This window comes from Polypterus senegalus, chromosome 13, assembly GCF_016835505.1.
Source record: "Polypterus senegalus isolate Bchr_013 chromosome 13, ASM1683550v1, whole genome shotgun sequence".
NCBI classification, from domain to species: domain Eukaryota; kingdom Metazoa; phylum Chordata; class Cladistia; order Polypteriformes; family Polypteridae; genus Polypterus; species Polypterus senegalus.
The window spans coordinates 159,512,246-159,532,284 of record NC_053166.1 but is presented as its reverse complement, the minus strand read 5'-3'; the positions used below and the strand labels follow the sequence as shown (position 1 = coordinate 159,532,284).

At 42.3% G+C, this 20,039-nt stretch overlaps 1 protein-coding gene across 1 annotated transcript in view; it reads right to left on the bottom strand.

Annotated features, from left to right (window-relative positions):
* Positions 1–18,869, bottom strand: part of rsl1d1 (ribosomal L1 domain containing 1) — a 50,438-nt gene extending 31,569 nt beyond the window's left edge. Inside the window, exons 1-3 of the mRNA XM_039774946.1 lie at positions 18,756–18,869; positions 16,497–16,636; positions 4,153–4,291 (exon numbers count right to left, since the gene is read on the bottom strand). Of these exons, the coding sequence (XP_039630880.1) occupies positions 4,153–4,291; positions 16,497–16,636; positions 18,756–18,794 (318 nt within the window). The 5' untranslated portion in view covers positions 18,795–18,869. The remainder of the gene's footprint in view (positions 1–4,152; positions 4,292–16,496; positions 16,637–18,755) is intronic.
* Between the last annotated feature and the right edge of the window lie 1,170 nt (positions 18,870–20,039).

Genomic DNA, 20,039 nt, shown 5'->3' with positions numbered 1-20,039 from the left:
GTGTGGCTGATACACCGTTGGCAACGTTCACCTGGGAGGACAGACACTTACGATATACGATGACAGGAGATACAAAACATATTGCGTCTCACAAAGACAGCCAGCCCGCTGTGCAGTGCTGCTGGCCGTCGAGCTGCCCTCCTCAAAGCCAACTGCAAACAGGCGCCAACAGCAGGCACAACAGAAGTTTAAGGTTGATTTATGTGTGAAACCATAGCTTTGTGCACTTTTCAGAAAAAATATTAGCCCTCAAAGAGTTGCTACTGAACATACAGCGGTTTATGCTGCTCCCTGATAAAAGAAGATATTTCTGCTGGTATCTGTTCAGATAAAAAAGAAAACCGATTTAGAAATGTTAACTTGCTGGTGCCTGTTATAATGTCATGATTGTGGCTCTGGACACTGACGATAACTTGTGTTTCTATAACAAACTAGATAAAACATTAATGCCCTGGCAGTGGCAAATAGCTTTGGTTTTATATTTGATTTGATTACATTAATGTTTAAGTTGAGATTAACAAGAAATATTTGAACTGCTATTATGTAAAGGGAATACTGCTGTTAAAAAGCACCTCATTTGTTTAAAGTGTTTGCAAACCAAATACACGACTTTTGAGTTCATTTTTGAATTTTGCACATAAAGTGCTTGTTGTGAATCATGCGATTAAGCACAATTAAAAGTTTTAATCTCTGCCCAGCACTAATTCTTACCATTTAGTACTGATGGGGCAGCGGGGACGCTACCCACTGTGCCACCATGCTACCCTGTACACTATGTCTGAGTTGATATTCAACAGCCTTTACAATACAAGACGACATTTTTTGAAAGACACATCCTTTGATGTGTCCTTATATACCGCTAAACATTTTCAGAGCTTACTTCCTGAAGGACAGCTTTGTCCATATTATCTATAACAATAAAAGGCAAAGAAAGCCCTCACTGACTCACTCACTCATCACTAATTCTCCAACTTCCCATGTAGGTAGAAAGCTGAAATTTGGCAGGCGCATTCCTTACAGCGTACTTACAAAAGTTAAGCAGGTTTCATTTTGAAATTCTACACGTAACGGTCATAACGGTCGACAACGTCCGCCATGTTGAACTTTCTTATTTATGGCCCCATCTTCACGAAATTTGGTAGGCGGCTTCCCTGCGCTAACCAAAACCGATGTACGTACTTATTTTGGTGGTATGACGCCACTGTCGGCCGCCATATTGAACTTTCTGACGTCACTAATTTTCCAACTTCCCGTGTAGGTAAGAAGGCTGAACCCATCATCACGGAATTTGGTAGGTGGCTTCCCTGCGCTAACCAAAACCGATGTACGTACTTATTTCGGTGGTATGACGCCACTGTCGGCGGCCATATTGAACTTTCCAATGTCACTAATTCTCCAACGTCCCGTGTAGGTAGAAGGCTGAAATTTGGCAGCTTATTCCTTACAGCTTACTTACAAAAGTTAAGCAGGTTTCATTTTGAAATTCTACGCGTAACGGTCAAAATGGTCAACAACGTCCGCCATGTTGAACTTTCTTATTCATGGCCCCATCTTCACGAAATTTGGTAGGTGGCTTCCCTGCGCTAACTGAAACCAATATGCATTACTTATTTCAGTGGTATGATGCCACTGTCGGCCGCCATATTGAACTTTACAACGTCACTAATTCTCCAACTTCCCGTGTAGGTAGAAGGCAGAAATTTGGTACTTATTTCGGTGGTATGACGCCGCTTTCGGCTGCCATACTGAACTTTTCAACGTCACTAATTCTCCAACTTCCCGTGTAGGTAGAAGGCTGACCCCATCTTCACGTAATTTGGCAGGTGGCTTCCCTGCGTTAACCAAAACCAATGTACGTACTTATTTCGGTGGTATGATGCCACTGTCGGCCGACATATTGAACTTTTCAACAGTCTTTGTTACTTATGGGCCCATCTTCAAGAAATTTGGTACACGGGTACCCAACGCTAACTGAATCCTACTTACGTACATATATACGTCCATAGCCTGCAGCTCGGTCACCGTGTGAGACAGCGTTGGGTCCCCCATCTTAACACCTCCCACGTTGTTGGCTGCCTGCCTATATAAGGCCGTCCGTCGCTCCAGTCTCTACATTCCCTTCCTTGCTTCGCCACAGGATTCACGTCTCCCTGCTGATAACTACAGCCTTTTTATTTAATCCACGGCTTCTTTGCTGTTTAATTGCTCATTTATTACTATTATAGTTATTGTGAAGGTATTTTAGACTTACTTTACATTGTTCAGGTACCCATTTCCTTTATCGTTCCAACTGTACCCCCATTAACATGTCTATCGAGGTGATCACCATCGATCAAAGAACTGTCACTTACCGAGTGGTTTCCATGCCCGGAGATACCACCTACCTTTTCCATTCTCTGTGTTACATATTGCACGGCCATATCAGGCTCACTCTTGATATCCATTGTGTCTTATGTATTGAATGACTGGACAGGTTCAAGGTGTGGACTGATGACGTACAGGAGATAATTAGACTACACAGGAGCACTAGAAGAGTCAAATGCTTAAGGCCTTCACTTATGGATCTGCATGTGAGTTGATGGCTGCCACTGAATTGTTCGGTTGTCGCTTTCAAGTGTACCGAAATGGCCAAATATTTTACACCTTTCGACAACCGCCAATGCCTCTTAAACATCTTAGATTGACAGGTGACGATTTCAGTAGTGGACACTTTGATGTTTATGAATGTTTAAACTCTCAAAAGCTGGATGTGAAGTTATCGCTGAAACCGGTTGTATACTTACAACGCTTGACAGATGGCGAATGTCACTTCAACACAAGTCCTACAAATACTGTCGTCATTGAAACAAACCATGAAACTCAAACCGATTATGACAGCAGCAATCCAAGCTGTGAGATTTGAGACAAGATTACTGTTCACATGGCCGACTGTACGTTACATGCTCAGAGTAAGCTCAGCACACAGCTTGGTCAGATTACAACCGGAGGGCCGAACTCACAATGTGGTATACAAAGAGATCCTTAACAAATAATTATTGGGATATTTTCCCTCAGTTTAAAAAGATTAAAATTTCTTTTTAATAAAACTTTTAAGGCAGTACTTTGCCGCTGCGAAGCGCGGGTATTTTGCTAGTGTTTAATATTTAGATTAGTGACTTGTGTCTGAATGAACCTTGGGGCTCAGCCATATTAACCCTGCCGACTTTAGAGAGAAAAGTAAGGCGTCTGTCCAAAAAATGCTCACCTATTTCCACCAACCTAACATTTTGTTCAATACTGTTGTAAGAGCCATTTGCTAGTTATTTACAGTAAGTGATACAAATGTTTAACTGATATAAACAGTCTATTGGGAGGTTCTTACAAACCCCGTAAGTTCAACTGGCATATTCTAACTATTTCTAGCCTCTGTGACTGTACATTATACTCAGTTAGTGACCTGCCTTGCCAGTTATAAGGCGTAGAGGGCACACGGTTTTAAACCGCGCCCCGAGTGCCAAGCAACATGAAAGACAAAGTGCTTTAATGAATGTGCAGCGCCGCATGTTTAAAGCGTATAGAAGAATAAGTAAATCATCTTTAAGTATAAAAACAACTAAAGTTTGATAAGAAAAGCGATGCTTAGAGGAGACATTTTTTTATTCTGTGTGTGTAACAACCTTTTTTCTTTATTCTTGTGTGGATTATTTGCTTTGAATTTTCACCAAATACATTTAAAACAAACTTTTAGACCGAGAGATTTCTTTCGGCAGGCGCTTTACCCGTTGCTTGAACTCGCCTTACACTCCTGCAGCTACAATTGTCATACCGTACGTGTTATGTATTCGGGAGCACATGTATGCCAACCGCAAGAACCTTTTTCCACTGGGCAACACAAAAAAAACAAAAACAAGTGAAATTTATAGAAAATGCCACAAGTTAAGTTAGGAGAAGCCATCTCTCTCTTGCATGCCCCTGTTTACAGGCATTAATTAGGAAAAAATCTGGAAGCAGCTCCACATCACTGACGTCAATTTGAGGACATGACTTCATCCTAAACTCAGCGTCACACGAGGCCCCTGGCAAAAGCAAGTCATTTGTAGAGCTTCCTGCCGTATTACCGGGAGTGATCATCAACCCACACAAACGCAAATTCAACTTCAGTTCCAAACTCACTTCTGATACACAGTGGATGTTCTTATCTGCCAGCAGCTTCTTGTAGAATGCTTCCGTCTTCTCGGCAGACATATCGGGCTCATCTCTGGTGAACAGACACACTTCTGTTGAACCCGTGTGGATCGTATGGGGCAAGTGACTGCAAGAGAGTAAAAGACAAGACCATGAAATGACCGTAACATCACCATTTATGAACTGCATTCCGCTGGGTCACTCAAAAATGTATGATAAATACTGAAGTCATTCGTGTTCACACAGAGAGATGCTGGGTATACTGGGAAAAGGGTGCTACGGATAGAGCTGCCAGGCAGGAAAGACAAGAGGAAGGCCTAAGAGAAGGTTTATGGCTGTGGTGATGGGGGTGACGGAGCAACATGACGAGGACAGGAAGATATGGAAGAAGATGATCCGATGTGGCGTCCCCTAACGGGAGCAGCCAAACAAAGAAGAAGTCGTCGTGTTTAAACTAGCACTTCTAACAACAATCAAACGCTTCCGACAAAAGAGATTTGAATAAAAACTGTGACATGAACCCACTGTGACCCAGACAAAATGCCTCATCTTGTGAGACACTCCTGATTAAGATCAGCCTGATATAAAAGCACAAAGGATCATGTTTCACTTCTCAAGGTGAGTTTAAAAAGCTCTTCCTTTACTCCACATTTATATTTAAGCATTCCTGTATAAATATTAGCAGGTCTGGGGGCCTCAAAATCTAAAATTTGCTCATGCTCAGAAACGTGCCTAAGCCATTTCTCACACAAACGTCGGGGTTTATATAAAACAAACGTGACGTGGAAATTGGCTGAAAGTTATGGAAAGTTTCAATTAGTGAATCCGTTCCCGGGAATTCGGGAATCCAGCATGTCATTTTCGGGTATCCCAGGCTCCAGGGGATGCAGAGCACGGGCATCTCACATGTGAACGGTTTTAGAACAACCGACACTTATTTTAATAAAACTACTGCAATACGTTGACACCAATAAAAGACTAACCGTAACTACAAGCAGTTCGTGCTGTCAGCACATGTATCTAGTTAGTTGCGGTAGAAAGCACAACGTGTCGCGCGTGCAGTCGTCCAGGCGAAAGCGCACCTTCGTGCAGAGTACGCCAGCCGCTGAGAAAGCACGTTCTGCCTCCACTGAAGTACTGATACACCTGCTCTAAACAACGCCCGCGCTTGCCGTTGCTCTGACACACCGCCATTTCAGCTTTTACTGATGCATCCAGTTTCTTGTCATCATTCCGCGATGGCAAGTTTCTTGGCACAGATAACGCGGATGCAACAGACTGACACACTGCACTTTCAAGTTGCTGTCAACAGCACAGACGTCAATGAAGTCTGCCCCGTCCCGGCATTCGTGAGCTGCAGAGTGCAGACTCCTCCCAGTCCACTGTGCTCAGTCTTAGTGGGAGCCGGGAGACTGAAAACTGCTGCTGGTCTGTTGTTGTTTGAATTAATCAGCGACACACTACACTGTGGGCCAAAAAAACCCTGCCACTTAATTATTTTCAACTATAACTGTTGTTTCTTGAGCGATTTTTACACGCTATATATGCGAGCTTGGCCATTCCCGTTCACCTGGGAATTCCAGCAGTTAAAAATGTCCGGGAATCCCGGGCTCCCAGTAACTTTTCTGGCAGCAGGACAATGAAATGACAATTGCCCATTTCGATCAGCCACATCTATTTTCTAATCTCGGCTGTTAAAAAAACCTGTAAGGGATTATGTGGTTTCAGCATGGCGGTCCCTTTCAGCACACAGCTCCGAGAGGACAGAAGTCTAATGGACTTTTAAACTGTCGTATAAGTCAGACACCATCAGTACCAGAATACTGTCAATGACATTTAAATGACAGAAAGCTTTGTGTTTTTAGGTTTGTCTGTCTACGGATTTTAAATTTGACAAAAATGTACACACAGTGTAAACATTCAGGTGTGACTTATTTACCGTAGATACTCGTGTATAAGTTGGGTCTTGAAACCCGAAAAATCGATCATAAAATCAGACCCCCGACTTGTACGCCCATTCAAAAATTCGACACTTTCCATCTTCTTGCCTCCTCTAATCACGCACCAGTTTCTCAGACGCATCAAATTTTGTTGTACCAGCGCACTTACCAATTTCTTTCGCCACTTCAACGACTTTTAATTTAAAACCAGCGTTGTATTTTCTTCTGCTCAAACGCTCCATCATAGATGAGGGATGATCTTACGATAAAAGGTATATAAGGGTGTGAGATACAAAACACACAAAACAGTGCAAATGTCACTTCAGAATAGTCCGGGTATTACCGTGTGGTCACGTAGTCACAATACATAGGTTAAAAAAAGGCCGTGTGCTCCGTGGTTACTCTTTCAGGTGGGGCGTTAGCATATCGTAATCTCTTATACCAATAGCAGGAGTTTTCCACATTCGACTTATACGACCGATATTATAAAATACAGGAAATTATACGGTAAAATCAAGCTCCGAATTATCCGTGGGAGAACTTCTACGAGTAGATTCTCCGCGAGTAGATTCGCTAACTGATCTGAAAGTTGGAGCGTTTTCTTTTATTTATTTGGTTCATCAACGGGACAACTGTCATTGGTTTGTTACAACAGGGGTACGTATAATGGGTGATGGAGATTTGCTCAGACCCTCACGCAGTGGTCTGTACAGGTAGCCATGAGCCACAGCCACACTCCCTGCTGACTACTGTGGATCTGATTCGCTAAAAGAAGTGCCAATCGGACGTGTACAAATAGGGCTGTTCGATATAACAATATATATCGGATGACGATATGAAAACGTCTATCGCTGCACATTACACTATTGTTTGTTTCGTGGTGTCGCAAAATAAACTGTTTACGGCAATATTTTTTTCATTGTTTTGATGGCCACCACGTGGATGCAGACACACTAGCATGGCTGATGAAGACGAGGCAACACCAGGTAGCTCCACACAGAAGGACCTTGTTCCTAAACGAGGGGCTACCTCTGTAGTATGGAGATGGTTTGGATTTGAAGAGTCTGACACGGGCCAGAAAACGGTACTGTGCAAATTATGCTGCAAACCGATCGCTACCACAGACTCCAACACGACAAACCTCTTCTACCACCTCCGCAAAAAGCACGTGGCGAGCATGCAGAGAGTTTACAACTGAGAGGCAAAAAAGAGCCGTCAGGTGCTCAAAATACATCACGGACTCAAACCTTAGAACAGGCTTTTGCCCATGGGACGGCTTATAAGAAAGACTCGCGAAGATGGAAGGACATAACAGCGGCCATTACAACTTACATGTGCAAAGATATGGTCCCCTTTTACACCGTTGAGAAAGAGGGGTTTCGCGCATTAATAAAACTGCTCGACTCCAGGTACATAATTCCCGGCCGAAAACATTTCACACAAGTTGAGTTGCCTCGTTTATATTACGTGTGTAGGGCCAAAGTAGAGGATGAAGTCCACAACGCTGCATACTACGCTGCAACAACGGATATGTGGACGAGCCGCTGCGCATCCTTATATGAGCTTGACAGTGCATTTCATCCGAGACTGGACACTCTACAGTCGATGTTTGCAGACAAGTTATTTTCCTGATGATCATACAGGAGAAATGATAGCCAGAGGCCTCAGGGAAGCTCTTGAGTCGTGGGGACTGCATGAGGATCGTCTAGTGTGTGTCACTACGGATAATGCTGCAAACAACATCCTTGCACTTCAGCTGAATGAGTGGACACGCTTACAGTGTTTTGGTCACCGTCTCCACCTAGCCATTGGTGAGTGTCTAAATGCAAAATCATATTTCAGTAAGAATAAACAATAGCAGGCCACGTAGGATATTACAGTTGTAAAGGTACTATTTAAACGAGCATGTTAAAAGCTTGGAAGATTAATTGCTACCAAAACAATTTGCTTAAGGCATAATTTTCCCTGCAGCGTTTGCTGTCAGCGTTAATCTTGTTAAAATTACGTTTACGCCACAACTGCATTACACGGCAAATCTCCGTTAACGAGTTACCGCGGATCGCCCCGTGCTTGGGGCTGGACGGCATCAACACGTTAGCGCCGTCCAGTCCCACGCACGGGCGATCAGCTGTAACTCGTTAACGGAGATTTGCCACACTACGATGTGCAAATTAACATTTTACTAGAATGTAGCCTAAAAAATGTTACTTCTGCCTTAAAGTGTAACCGATAAATATATGTATCTTACATTTTTTTTACGCAGAGAGGAATTTGAATTTTTTACACAAATTTTATACACTAAATGTATATGACAGGCCTGTATTTATTTTTGTTTGAATTGTCTTTACTGTTATTTTCATATAATGCTAAAATGCAAACCTGGAAATTTCTTTTATTTATATTGTGGTCCCCGGCTGGGGCTGGAGCCCGGCCGGGACGCCCAGGAGGACGTGAGGAGGGCTTGTGCCTCCTCCAGACCGCGAGGCGTCCGCCCTGGTTCTGTTGGGAGCCTCGGGTAGGGGGCTTTGAAGCCCAGCCCTGTAGGGACCCGTGGCCACCGCCAGGCGGCGCCCCAGTGCCTAATTGTCCCGGGAGCCCGGCACTTCCGCCACACCAGGACGGGCCGGGGGGAAGATGATCGGGGAGACACGGACGGCTTCCGGGTGCGCAGCCGGCACTTCCGCCACACAGGGTGTGGCCACCGTTAAGTGCGGGAAGCAGCTGGAGCCCATCCGGCTCCCCATAAAGGGGCCGCCTCCCTCCAGTCATTGGTGGACGTCGGGAGGCAGTGTTGGCGAAGCTTGAGAGAGGACAGGAGGCGGCCAGGAAGGCACAAGAGACTGTGGGCCTGGACATTGGGGAAATCGGTGCAAGAAGGCACTGGGGGTGCACGTGAGCAAAACTGTAAATAGTATTGTAAATAAACAGTGTGTGGGTGCAAAATATGTTGTCCGCCTGTCTGTGCCGGGGCCAGCGTTCACAATATATTTAATATATTTTTGTCGTAAGCCTTATTGCTGCTACAGTTTGAAGTACAATGTTTACATTTGGTTTTGACAGTTAATGTTAGACTTGTATTTATTTTGTTTAAAGGGTTTATTGGCCTTATATAGTTTAGTTGTTAGTGCTTTGATCCTTTTATATTTAATATATGTTGTGAGAGTTATTGCTGCTACAGTTCACATTTTGTTTATGTCAGGCATTTTATATAGCAGTATTTTATATTGGGCCTTTAGTAATTTGTGTTTTATATTTGATACATTAACATTTTATGTTTACATTCTAAGTCAAACATGTGCTCAAATGTTCTAAATAAAAGAACAGAAATAATTACAAGTTGAGTACTTCTCATTTTTGATTTTTTTAATTTAAATGAAAAAAAAAGGAGTGGTGATTATATAAACTATTCACTGAATACAAAGAAAATGTACTATATCGTGATATCGGGATATGAAATGAAATATCGGGATATAAGATTTTGGTCATATCGCACAGCCCTATGTACAAGTGGAAAATACTGAACACAACTGGTGTTTAAACCAAAACTCTCTCAAGCTAAATCTGAAACATTGAATTAATTTGTGAATGAAGGTGTACAAATGATTTGTCTGTTTTAAGGGTAAGTGGATTATAACATTTGTTGATACAGCCGTCCTCTAACTTGCATCAGGTGCAGACAGGACTTTACAAGGCACCAGCCCAGCACGGGGTGAGCACACACTCTCTCTCACACACACACTCTCTCTCACGCACATATCAGGGGACAATTTAGCATCACTAGTTCACCTAACCTGCATGTCTTTGGGCTGTGCAAGGAAAACAAAGCAAACCCACGGGGACTCATGCAAATTCCATGCAGGGAGCATCCGTGACGCAACCCTGAACTCCTCAGAACAAGGCAGCGGTGCTACTGCTGCGTTACTGTGCACTTAATTCACTGATTTACAAATTTACATTAACTGTGGCCTTAAAAATCTTAATGTTATTTAGGACGAATTAAGTGGATGGGCCTGACGAGCTTTGTTTGGGCTGAATGGCCTGTCCATCCATTATCCAACCCGTTATATCCCAACTACAGGGTCACGGGAGTCTGCTGGAGCCAATCCCAGTCAACACAGGGCACAAACCCACCACAGGACCCACCCACACACCAAGCACACAATAGGGACAATTTAGAATCACCAATCCACCTGACCTGCATGTCTTTGGACTGTGGGAGGAAACCCCACGCAGATACGGGGAGAACATGCAAACTCCATGCAGGGAGGACCCAGGAAGCAAACCTGGGTCTGATTGGCCCGTTTTCATCTAAATCTTTCTAATTAAAAAAAAAAAAACGAATACATCTCCTTTATTTGAGGAATTAGTAACACAGTGCATTGAATGGTGGGCTGGCCACTCCCTTAAAAACCACCAAAGTCGGTAATTCACCAAATGCTCATTTTACTGGTTTGTCTTCTGTGTTGTCCCATGGTTCAAAAGTAATGGCGTTACTCTGGAACATGGCCACATTTATACAATTAGTAAATTGTGAATATTTCATCATTAAAGTGTGAACCCCCACACTATGCGACTCTTCAATTCCACCCAGGGGAGTAAATGCTAACATTACTCAAAGTTATTGTCTGCTTTTACATGCATTTTTATTACTCTTTAATTTAATATTGGTTTTTTTTTATGTATCAGTATATTGCTGCTGGATTATGTGAATTTCCCCTTGGGATTAATAAAGTAGCTATCTATCTATTCAAAATGGGTGTTGACATGCAGAAATCCTGTTTTTTTGTGGACTGCTCGCGTGCAATGGAAACACATGGTAACTGCCTTTTAATTTTTTTCCATCCAAAATTGAGTTTGTTGTTTTTTGTTTTTATTTTTAGTTTTTGGAGTTACCAGGTCTTTCCTGGTGTTATAAGGTAGAGTTGATGGCCAAATATGTCGTCATTCCGGTCTTAGCACAATAGGAGAAACTCTCAACTCCACTGACCAATGAGGAAAGACTGCCGACCAATTAAAATATCCGATTACGGTCACATGATTTAAATGCTCCCACTGCACGATTTAAGTGGCAGTTGTTGTTGATTCCTGGAAAAAAAACAATAGTGTACGTGAAGCTCAGGGAAAAATGAAATCTACAGATTGCTAATCATAGGGACGACAGCTTTTTCTCAATTTGCTGAAAACTTGCAAGATGTGACGTACAAGGTTTTCCTATAGTTGGCGAGAGTGGCCAAGAGCATGTTTTTTGAACATTTGAGTTTTATTTGTCACACACACAGTTATAAAGGTATAACGTGTAGTGAAATGAAAAACTGGCCTACTTCACGTTTGTGCAAAACAAAACAACAGAATAATAAAATTAAGAAAAGCTTAATTAACTAAAATTAACGAAATTAAGTGAGACTGTGCACACACACACAAGTACAGTAATCCCTCCTCGATTGCGGGGGTTGCGTTCCAGACCCCCCCGCGATAGGTGAAAATCTGCGAAGTAGAAACCATATGTTTCTATGGTTATTTTTATATATTTTAAGCCCTTATAAACTCTCCCACACTGTTTATAAATATTCCCCGCAGAGTTATACAGCATAATCCCTTTGTATTCCCTTAGATATTAGGTAAGATTCATTGAAATTATGTATATAAACACACTGTTTATATACAGTAAAACCTAAATATTATTTTAAAGATATCGAGTGCCTCCGATATCACATATGTTACAGCCATTACGATAGACAGGCCACAAGCAATAAATATGTACAATACAAGAAAAATTGTATACAGTAAAATGTGTGTCCAGTGACACTAAACGTACATACATGTACTAAGTACTGTAAGTAGAAAATTAATTATGGTTACTCACCAACAATGACACGATGACTTGTCCGATAACAATGAGTTTTATTTTACTGCACAACAAAGGAGAGCGTTACAACTCTTCAAAAAGCAGTCTCTTCAGGTGACTGTGTAGCACCCGTTGTTCTTCTTCAATCCAAATCCCTAAAGCAGATTCCATCCAGACTACTGCCTTATTACATCCACTTACAACTCGTTTTGCACCCTGGTTAAAAGGACACTGCGGCCGTAGATCTTATATTCCTTTCCTACTTTTTAAATAAAAAGAATCGTAGCCTTCAACAAATCCAAAACGTTTACCTTTTCGGCAATCGTTAACATCTTCCGTTCACGGCCCCTGAAGCAGTAGCAGATCGTTTTGGAGCCATAATGAAGGGCTTGACTACGCACAAAGATAAACACAAAAGAGCACAACTCTTTACACAGCGAAACACGTTGATGCTGAATGAGCGAGACGAGACTTCCTGGTTAACACCGCATTCAGCAGGCAGGAACTTAACTGCGTGCTCTGAATGGTTAGCTTCTCAGTCAGGAGAACTTAACTGCGTGCTCTGATTGGTTAGCTTCTCAGTCATCCGCCAATAGCGTCCCTTGTATGAAATCAACTGAGGAAGCATGTACAGGAAGTAAAGACACATTGTCCACAGAACCCGCAAAGCAGCGAAAAATCCGCGTTATATATTTAATTATGCTTTCATATAAAATCCGCGATAGAGCGAAACCGCAAAAGTCAAAGCGCGATATAGCGAGGGATTACTGTAGTTTTAAGTTGAGTTGAGATTTATTAAGGAACTTGGTATGGGATGTGGGGTACGTACAGTTTTCTAAATTAGATTTTTTTTAGGGGGGGTGTGTATCCTATATTTGCCTTTCTAGTGTAAGCAAAATTTCAGTATGGAATCCAATCACAGTTTTATACATGAGGCCCCAATTTTTGTATATTTCAGCCTAATTAATTTAAGAAGCACACCTCCTGATACAATTTCCAAATTACTACTCTCAACCTTGAGCGGTCCAGATTGTTGTACAGTTTTAGGTGTCCTCCACCCTGTGGGCCCGACATTCTTGCCATCTTAGTGCCTAGAGCTCATTTTATTCACTGGAGTTATTAGCATTTTCAATGTTTAAAGCTTTTTAAGCTTCAGATAGCATTTGCTGGTTTGCAAATCATTATTTTGGAAAATGCAGACACATAAAGGACAAGTGGGTTATGGAAGACAAGGCACTGGGGCCTCTAAACCCTGAGGCTGCTGGTTCAAGTCCTACAGCCACCCTGCTGATGATCCAACTGTAAAAGGCACGTCAACTGATATACTATGGGCCTGCAGGCGGCAAGGGCCTTGGGATGTTGCTCTCTATATGAAATTTTAATTTTGAACATCTTTAGTAGTAGGGTGCATAAGTACCATTGTGTTATATATCTGTATCTGTAACGTGCCGTCAGATTGTGTTCACTATAGAATCGTGCTTTATGTATTTTCATTTTCAACATATTCTTCATTTAGATGTGAACAACGGACTGCAAAACTTTACAAAGAAGCTTGATTGTCCTAACTATTCAAAATACAGTGGAACCTTGGTTCACAAACATCTTGGAACACGTACAAATCAGTTTACGACCAAAAAGATAACCAAACTTTTGCCTCGGTTCACAAACACACACACTGGGTATACGAACAAGCCAGTTTCCCTTTAGGTTTGTACGTGTTCAGTCTCTCCCTGTGCAGTGAGCGAGCGTGCGAGCGAGAGAGCGACACACACACACACAGGCGCGCGAGAGAGAGCGACACACACACACACACACACACACACACACAGGCGCGCTAGACAGAGGCACACACAAGCATTCCAGGCTCGTGAAAAACTGACACACACGAAAGAGACAGAGAGCGAGCGAGATCAGGACGCATACGGTAGAAAAGGCGTGTTTTTGTTTCCACTTCTGTTTACAGCGATCGGTTCGTAGCGTGCATTGTGGCAATGTTACTCCTCTTGGTGGTTTATTAAATTACGGATTTTTCAAATGCTCGTTTTTTTCCCTGCGCTTAAAACTCATTAAAATAAAGTGTTTTTAGCAAGCTGTTCGTAGCGCTATAGCGCGAACTCTTGCAGTGTTAGTTTTCTCTGTTGTTCAAGGTTTTCTCAGTGTTAGTCAATGTTTTTACATTTAGTTTACTATTACGCTGTGCATTCTATGGTATTATTAACTATATTTGTGCTTAAAAACTTAAAAATCTATATTTACATACAGTTCGTACGGTCTGGAACGGATTAACTGTATTTACATACAATCCTATGGTGGAAATTGGTTTGGTTCACGACCAAATCAGTTTACAACCAGAGTTTTGGAACGAATTATGGTCGTGAACCGAGGTTCCACTGTATGCCAGACAAGCCCACCCACAAAGTATGGCATAATGGATTTTGTACTGGCAGAAGCAAACACATGTTTCTGCCTGAAAGTAATCACCTATACAGGAAAGTATTTCCCATCAAAGAAAGAACGGTTGTGCTGGAGCTGCTTCAGGGCTATGAACATTTGGGTCAACAGGGGACAATTTTTATACAAGCCCAGAATTGCTGATGGAGCTACAGAGCAGGAGAACTAAAGCTTGTGGCACAGAGAGGGTGAACAGGAGACACAGGCCTTCACAGTTGAAGCCAGACAGGCTGAAGAGGAAAAGAGGTGACAATACGGTTTTCATGCGGGCAGAAAACTTGGTGGCAGTGGCATGGCACGATGTCAAATGGGTGACTTGTCTCTCTACAGTACCCACTAACAATATATGTGAGAAAGTGGAGCAACAGACAATTGAAAAGGAGGCGCCAAAGCAACGCGTATTGTAAGGAGTGCAATGTGGCAATGACTGCAATTGGCTGCTTTGAGCGACATCAGACTTTGCTGTGCAACATGCATGTGAAATCATAGTATCAATCAATCAATCAACATTTATTTATATAGCACATATTCATACAAAAAAATGTAGCTCAACGTGCTTTACAAAATGAATAGAGAAATAGAAGACACAATAAAAAATAAACATAAGTCAACATTAATTAACATAGAATAAGAGTAAGGTCCGATGGCCAGGGTGGACAGAAAAAACAAAAAAAAACTCCAAAGGCTGGAGAAAAAAATAAAATCTGTAAGGGTTCCAGACCACGAGACCGCCCAGTCCCCTCTGGGTAATCTACCTAACATAAATGAAACAGTCCTCTTTGTATTTAGGGTTTTCATGGAAGGACCTGATGATGATGGTCACGTATTATACAACAGTATACAACATGCTAGCCGCAGTGGCTGGAGGTTTTTGTTCCAACCCAGTTGCTTAATAAGAAGCTCTTATTGCTCAAGTGACACTTCTGCGTCACTTTAGTGGTCTCGCTTGTTAAGATTATGAACCCGTATTGCTTATTTTAGTCTTGAACAGCTGTACTCGTGGTTTTTAATCAGCCCTTATTAGCAATAAGAAGCAAATGACAAATGAGACCAGCATTTCTCCATTTAGCTTTTTACCATTTATTCCTGTGTGTATTTATCATCCTCTATTGGGTTTAATTAAATACTGTGAAGAGAAAAACGGGAAGGACTGAGAATTACTCCTCCATTTTAGCCTTCAAATCATTTGGATGATATCCTTAGAAAGAGGACGAAAATCTAGGATATGAGAATGAGCCGACATGGCAGAGTTAAAGCACCAACAAGTGAAGAAATTAAATTATTGGCAAGAATTGCTTTCTAATTAAGCAACTGGGTTAGAAGAAAAGCCTGCAGCCACTGCGGCCCCCCAGGACTGCGATTGAGGACCCCAGTGCTAGACAGTAACATCTGTCAAAAGTAAATTTGATATGTTAAACAATTGCTTTGTGTTCTTTTTTTAAAAAAAATGCTAGTTTTAGGGAAAATATTCAGACCTGGGAATAAAGAAACAAAAAATAAATAAATAACCCTAAAAGAGTTAAGCAAAAGAAAAGAAGATTAAGAGGTGACATGACTGAAGTGTGCAAAATGACAACGGGAATTAAAGCAGTGGACCGAGACTTGTATTTTAAAACGAGTTCATCAAAAACACAGTTGGAAACTTGTTAAGGGGAAATCTCGTACAAACATTAGAAAGTTTTACTTTACACAAAGAACGATAAGACACTTGGAATAAGCGACCAGGTAGTGTGGTGGGCAGGAGGACTCAAAACTCGACTTGATGGTTTTGGGAAGAAATAAGTGGACAGGACTGGCGAGCTCTGTTGGGCTGAATGGCCTGTTTGCATCTAGAAAGTTCGAAAGACTGCTGAATCAGATGGCAGAGAAAGTAGCACTGGCCATCTGCAGGGCATGCTGGGATGTGGAAAATAGATGCGACTGATTATAGTGTGAATGCTACAGTTATGATTCAGTAGAACGCGATCTTCATTGAGCCACCGTGTAAACTAGCGCAAGTCAGGGGCAACAAAAACCCAACAGAAAGATGCCTTATCTTCACAGAAGACCACCACCAAACTGTGGGGTCAAACCACAGATGTTTAGTGCTCACTCACATTTTGATGGATTGCTCATTGGGTGGGATCTTCCAAAGAGTGATGATAAGAGAGATCACCTGATGTTCCTCTAAGAGCTTCGCCTTCGATGCTGAAACACTCTTCAGGTAGGCAAAAAGGGCCTTCACCGCCTTTGTGACCTGCCAACAAAATCACACTTGTTTAAGTGAAAGAGTACAAAATAATGGGAAAAGAAACAGGATCTGACCTTAGAAAATTGGAAATGCTACAAATTGAGGAAAATAGAAGAAATAACAAGAGTTTGATGCTTTGGTGATTTCAAGGCTACCTTTGAATTGAAGACAGGACTGTTGACCAATCAAAGAGAGGGAGAAGCAGCTGTTCAATTGCAAAGTGCTGCATTATGGGATGGTGTTTTGCTTTTGATACTCCCGGACTTTTCCAGAAGTTTCTATTCCACAATGTTTTAGGTTTAAAAAAAAAAAAAAAAAGCATGTGTTTTATGAGTTTTGTTGCATTTTCTCCCCACAGAAAATTTGCTCAAGGCCACCCAGCACCCCATGATTCTTGGCAAACCCATCTCTCGAAGTGCACCAGGCAAGAGACAGAGAGGGGACTGCGGACTTCAAGAAGGCCAACCTCCAAAACTGTTCCAGCATGGTGCTGAGATGTCACCCACCCGCTGCACTGGGGTCCCAATCTAAGTGGTGTGTCGTGTGGTGTGCGTCTTGGGAACTGCAGGTCTGACATTGTGGTCAGCAGCACAGGAGCGCCGCAGGGGACTGGACTTTCACTGGTCCTGTTCAGCCAACACAAATCAGACTTCCAATACAACTCAGAGTCCTGCCACGTGGAATAGTTCGCTGACGACACTGCTATGGTGGGCTGCATCAGAAGTGGGCAGGAGAAGGAGTACAGGAAGCTAATCAAGGACTTTGTTAAATGGTGCGACTCAAACCACCTACACCTGAACATCAGCAAAACCAAGGAGCTGGTGGTGGATTTTAGGAGGACCAGGCCCCTCATGGACCCCGTGATCATCAGAGGTGACTGTGCAGAGGGTGCAGACCTTTAAATATCTGGGAGTGCAGCTGGATCATCTCCAGACAGAGGAGCAGCTTCAGCGACAGACAGACTGCTGTCACCATCCTGCTCCACTGACAGACTGAGGAGACCACACACTATGTGACTCTTCAGTTCCACCCGGTGGGAGTAAACATTAACATAATACAAAGTTATTGTCTGTTATGCCTGCATTTTTATTACTCCTTAACTTAATATTGGTCTTTATCAGTATGCTGCTGCTACAGTATGTGAATTTCCCTTTGGGATTAATAAAGTATCTATCTATCTATTATATAGTGCCTTTCACATCTATCTATCTATTATATAGTGCCTTATTTATATATCTATTATATAGTGCCTTATTTATATATCTATTATATAGCGCCTTTCACATCAATCTGTCTATCAGCAATCCTTGCCAATAACAGGTGTGATGTGGTTTGATGACTTAATGTTTTCATTTGACATGTCAGGCCATTCTTTTTATTTCCAAGGGTAGATTGAAACACAGGAATTCATTCTCAGTCCTCACCATCAAGGAGTACACACTGGTGTGTAAATAGATACAAATTAAAGGAGGACAGCTGGTTGCTTTGTAACGTGCATCTTATGGCTGAAAAGCGGCCATTGATAACCGAGATAATTCAGCTGTTTTAAGACTAAATGAAGTGATAAAGGCTGGCGTATCACAACAAGCTGGACAACCAAAATGAAGCATTCAAACGTGGAGCTGGGGCAATAATTGACTTCTCTTTCTGCTGAATTTCCCCTTGGGGATTATTAAAGTATCTATCTATCTTTAAGAAACTGGGGTTGGAATAGAAACCTGCAGCCACTACGGCCCTCCTGTACCGACTCTGCCCGCTCCTGCTGTAAAGGCTTCGACGTCTTCCTCCACATCCATCCATCCATCCATCCATCATCCAACCCGCTCCACTACTGCATTTATAAGCCGGACGGACACAGACAGCCTCGAGCTCGGGTCTCTTACAAGACTAACCTACAAGGACTGAAGCTCATTGCCGGTCTGAGGGGCAACCTGTTCTTCCCGCGAATCATGCCAAGCCTGTGGAGGTGAGCTCCACACGGTGACCCACCATGCCAGCCTTCTGAGGTAGCGCTAGGAACTCGCCCTGGAGGGGTTAACACGAAGATACCGGATGAAAACGGTCTTGAATTAGACCGACAGAATAACTCAAGAATGTCTACGAAAAATACCACCACATTACTCACCTGTGTTCGGTCCAAATGAAATCCGCTCGACTCTGCCATAACACCACTCCGCTTGTTCCACGTGCGCCAGCAGAAACGAGGGGCAGTTCAAAACGCATGCGCATGAAGGTGAGCTGCGGCCAAAACGAACTCCTGCCATTTGGGGAGCGCACCACCACAGCTCTCGGCGGCGTGGAGGACGAAACGCAGTCAGACGAAGTTATTCCAATTCGGGACGCCTTTCTCCAAAACGACTTGCAACATGTAATATGTTTTTCTTTGTTACGTATTCATTATCATTCTTACCTAATCTTTAATTTGTAGTTTTGTTTTTTTTTTCTTGTAACGTTCTCTTTTTAATTTTTTGTAAATTACTTTAAGCTACACTCTTTGTAAGAAAACGTGCTATAGAAACGAAGAGGTTTAGGCTTTGGACTTCCAACCTTGAGGCTGCACACGATCTCGACGAGCTGAGGAGACATCACGGATGTTCCAGTTGCATTTGTGCTGAATCTGGGTACTGAAACTTTAGAGCAAATCACATTGAGAATCGCAATAAAAGATTACGGGACGGGAAGCTTTTTTGTGATCAGCAGGCTAGCGGCAGTTGTTTACATTTTCCGGTGTTATTGTATGGCTGCGGATTAGGAAAAAAAAAAACAAATCAAATGAAATGAATTAAACTTCCTTTCCAGCACTCGGAGAAGGCCGTGGGTTGCAGAAATTTTGTTAGTTTGTCCAAATACTTTTGAGCCGCTGAAAATAGTAGGATCCATAAAAACGGCTGTCATTCCTAAACGGCGGATACGATATTTTTGGTAAACCCGTTAAATTGAAGTGTAGGCTTTCAGCTTTAATCACATAATGACTGCTTTATTTCAAATCTATTATGGTGGCATACAGAGCCAAAATAATGAAAACTGTGCGACCGTCTATACAAATACTTATGGACCTGACTGTATAACGCTTTAAAAATAAATAGATGAAAATAAAACAAAAAAAAAAAATCAAGCCAAAGCAAGTGAATCAAACTGCTCAGGGACATAAAGGGAGCCAGGGGACAACTCCGCAACCATGCCATTGAAATGTGAATGTGCCAGGTCAGAATGCCTACTGAACAGCAAATACATACAAACGCACATTTATATGACGCGATGTTCATACTGAGGCAGGTTTAAGAGAAAATACTGCAAAGGGAAAAACAAGAAGTATTGGATCTTCGTGATGGGGAAAATGAAGCCTCATGAAGCTTTAAGGCTTTCCTTCTATTTGTGCCAAAAAAGATTCGAAGCTTTGAAGCCTCAG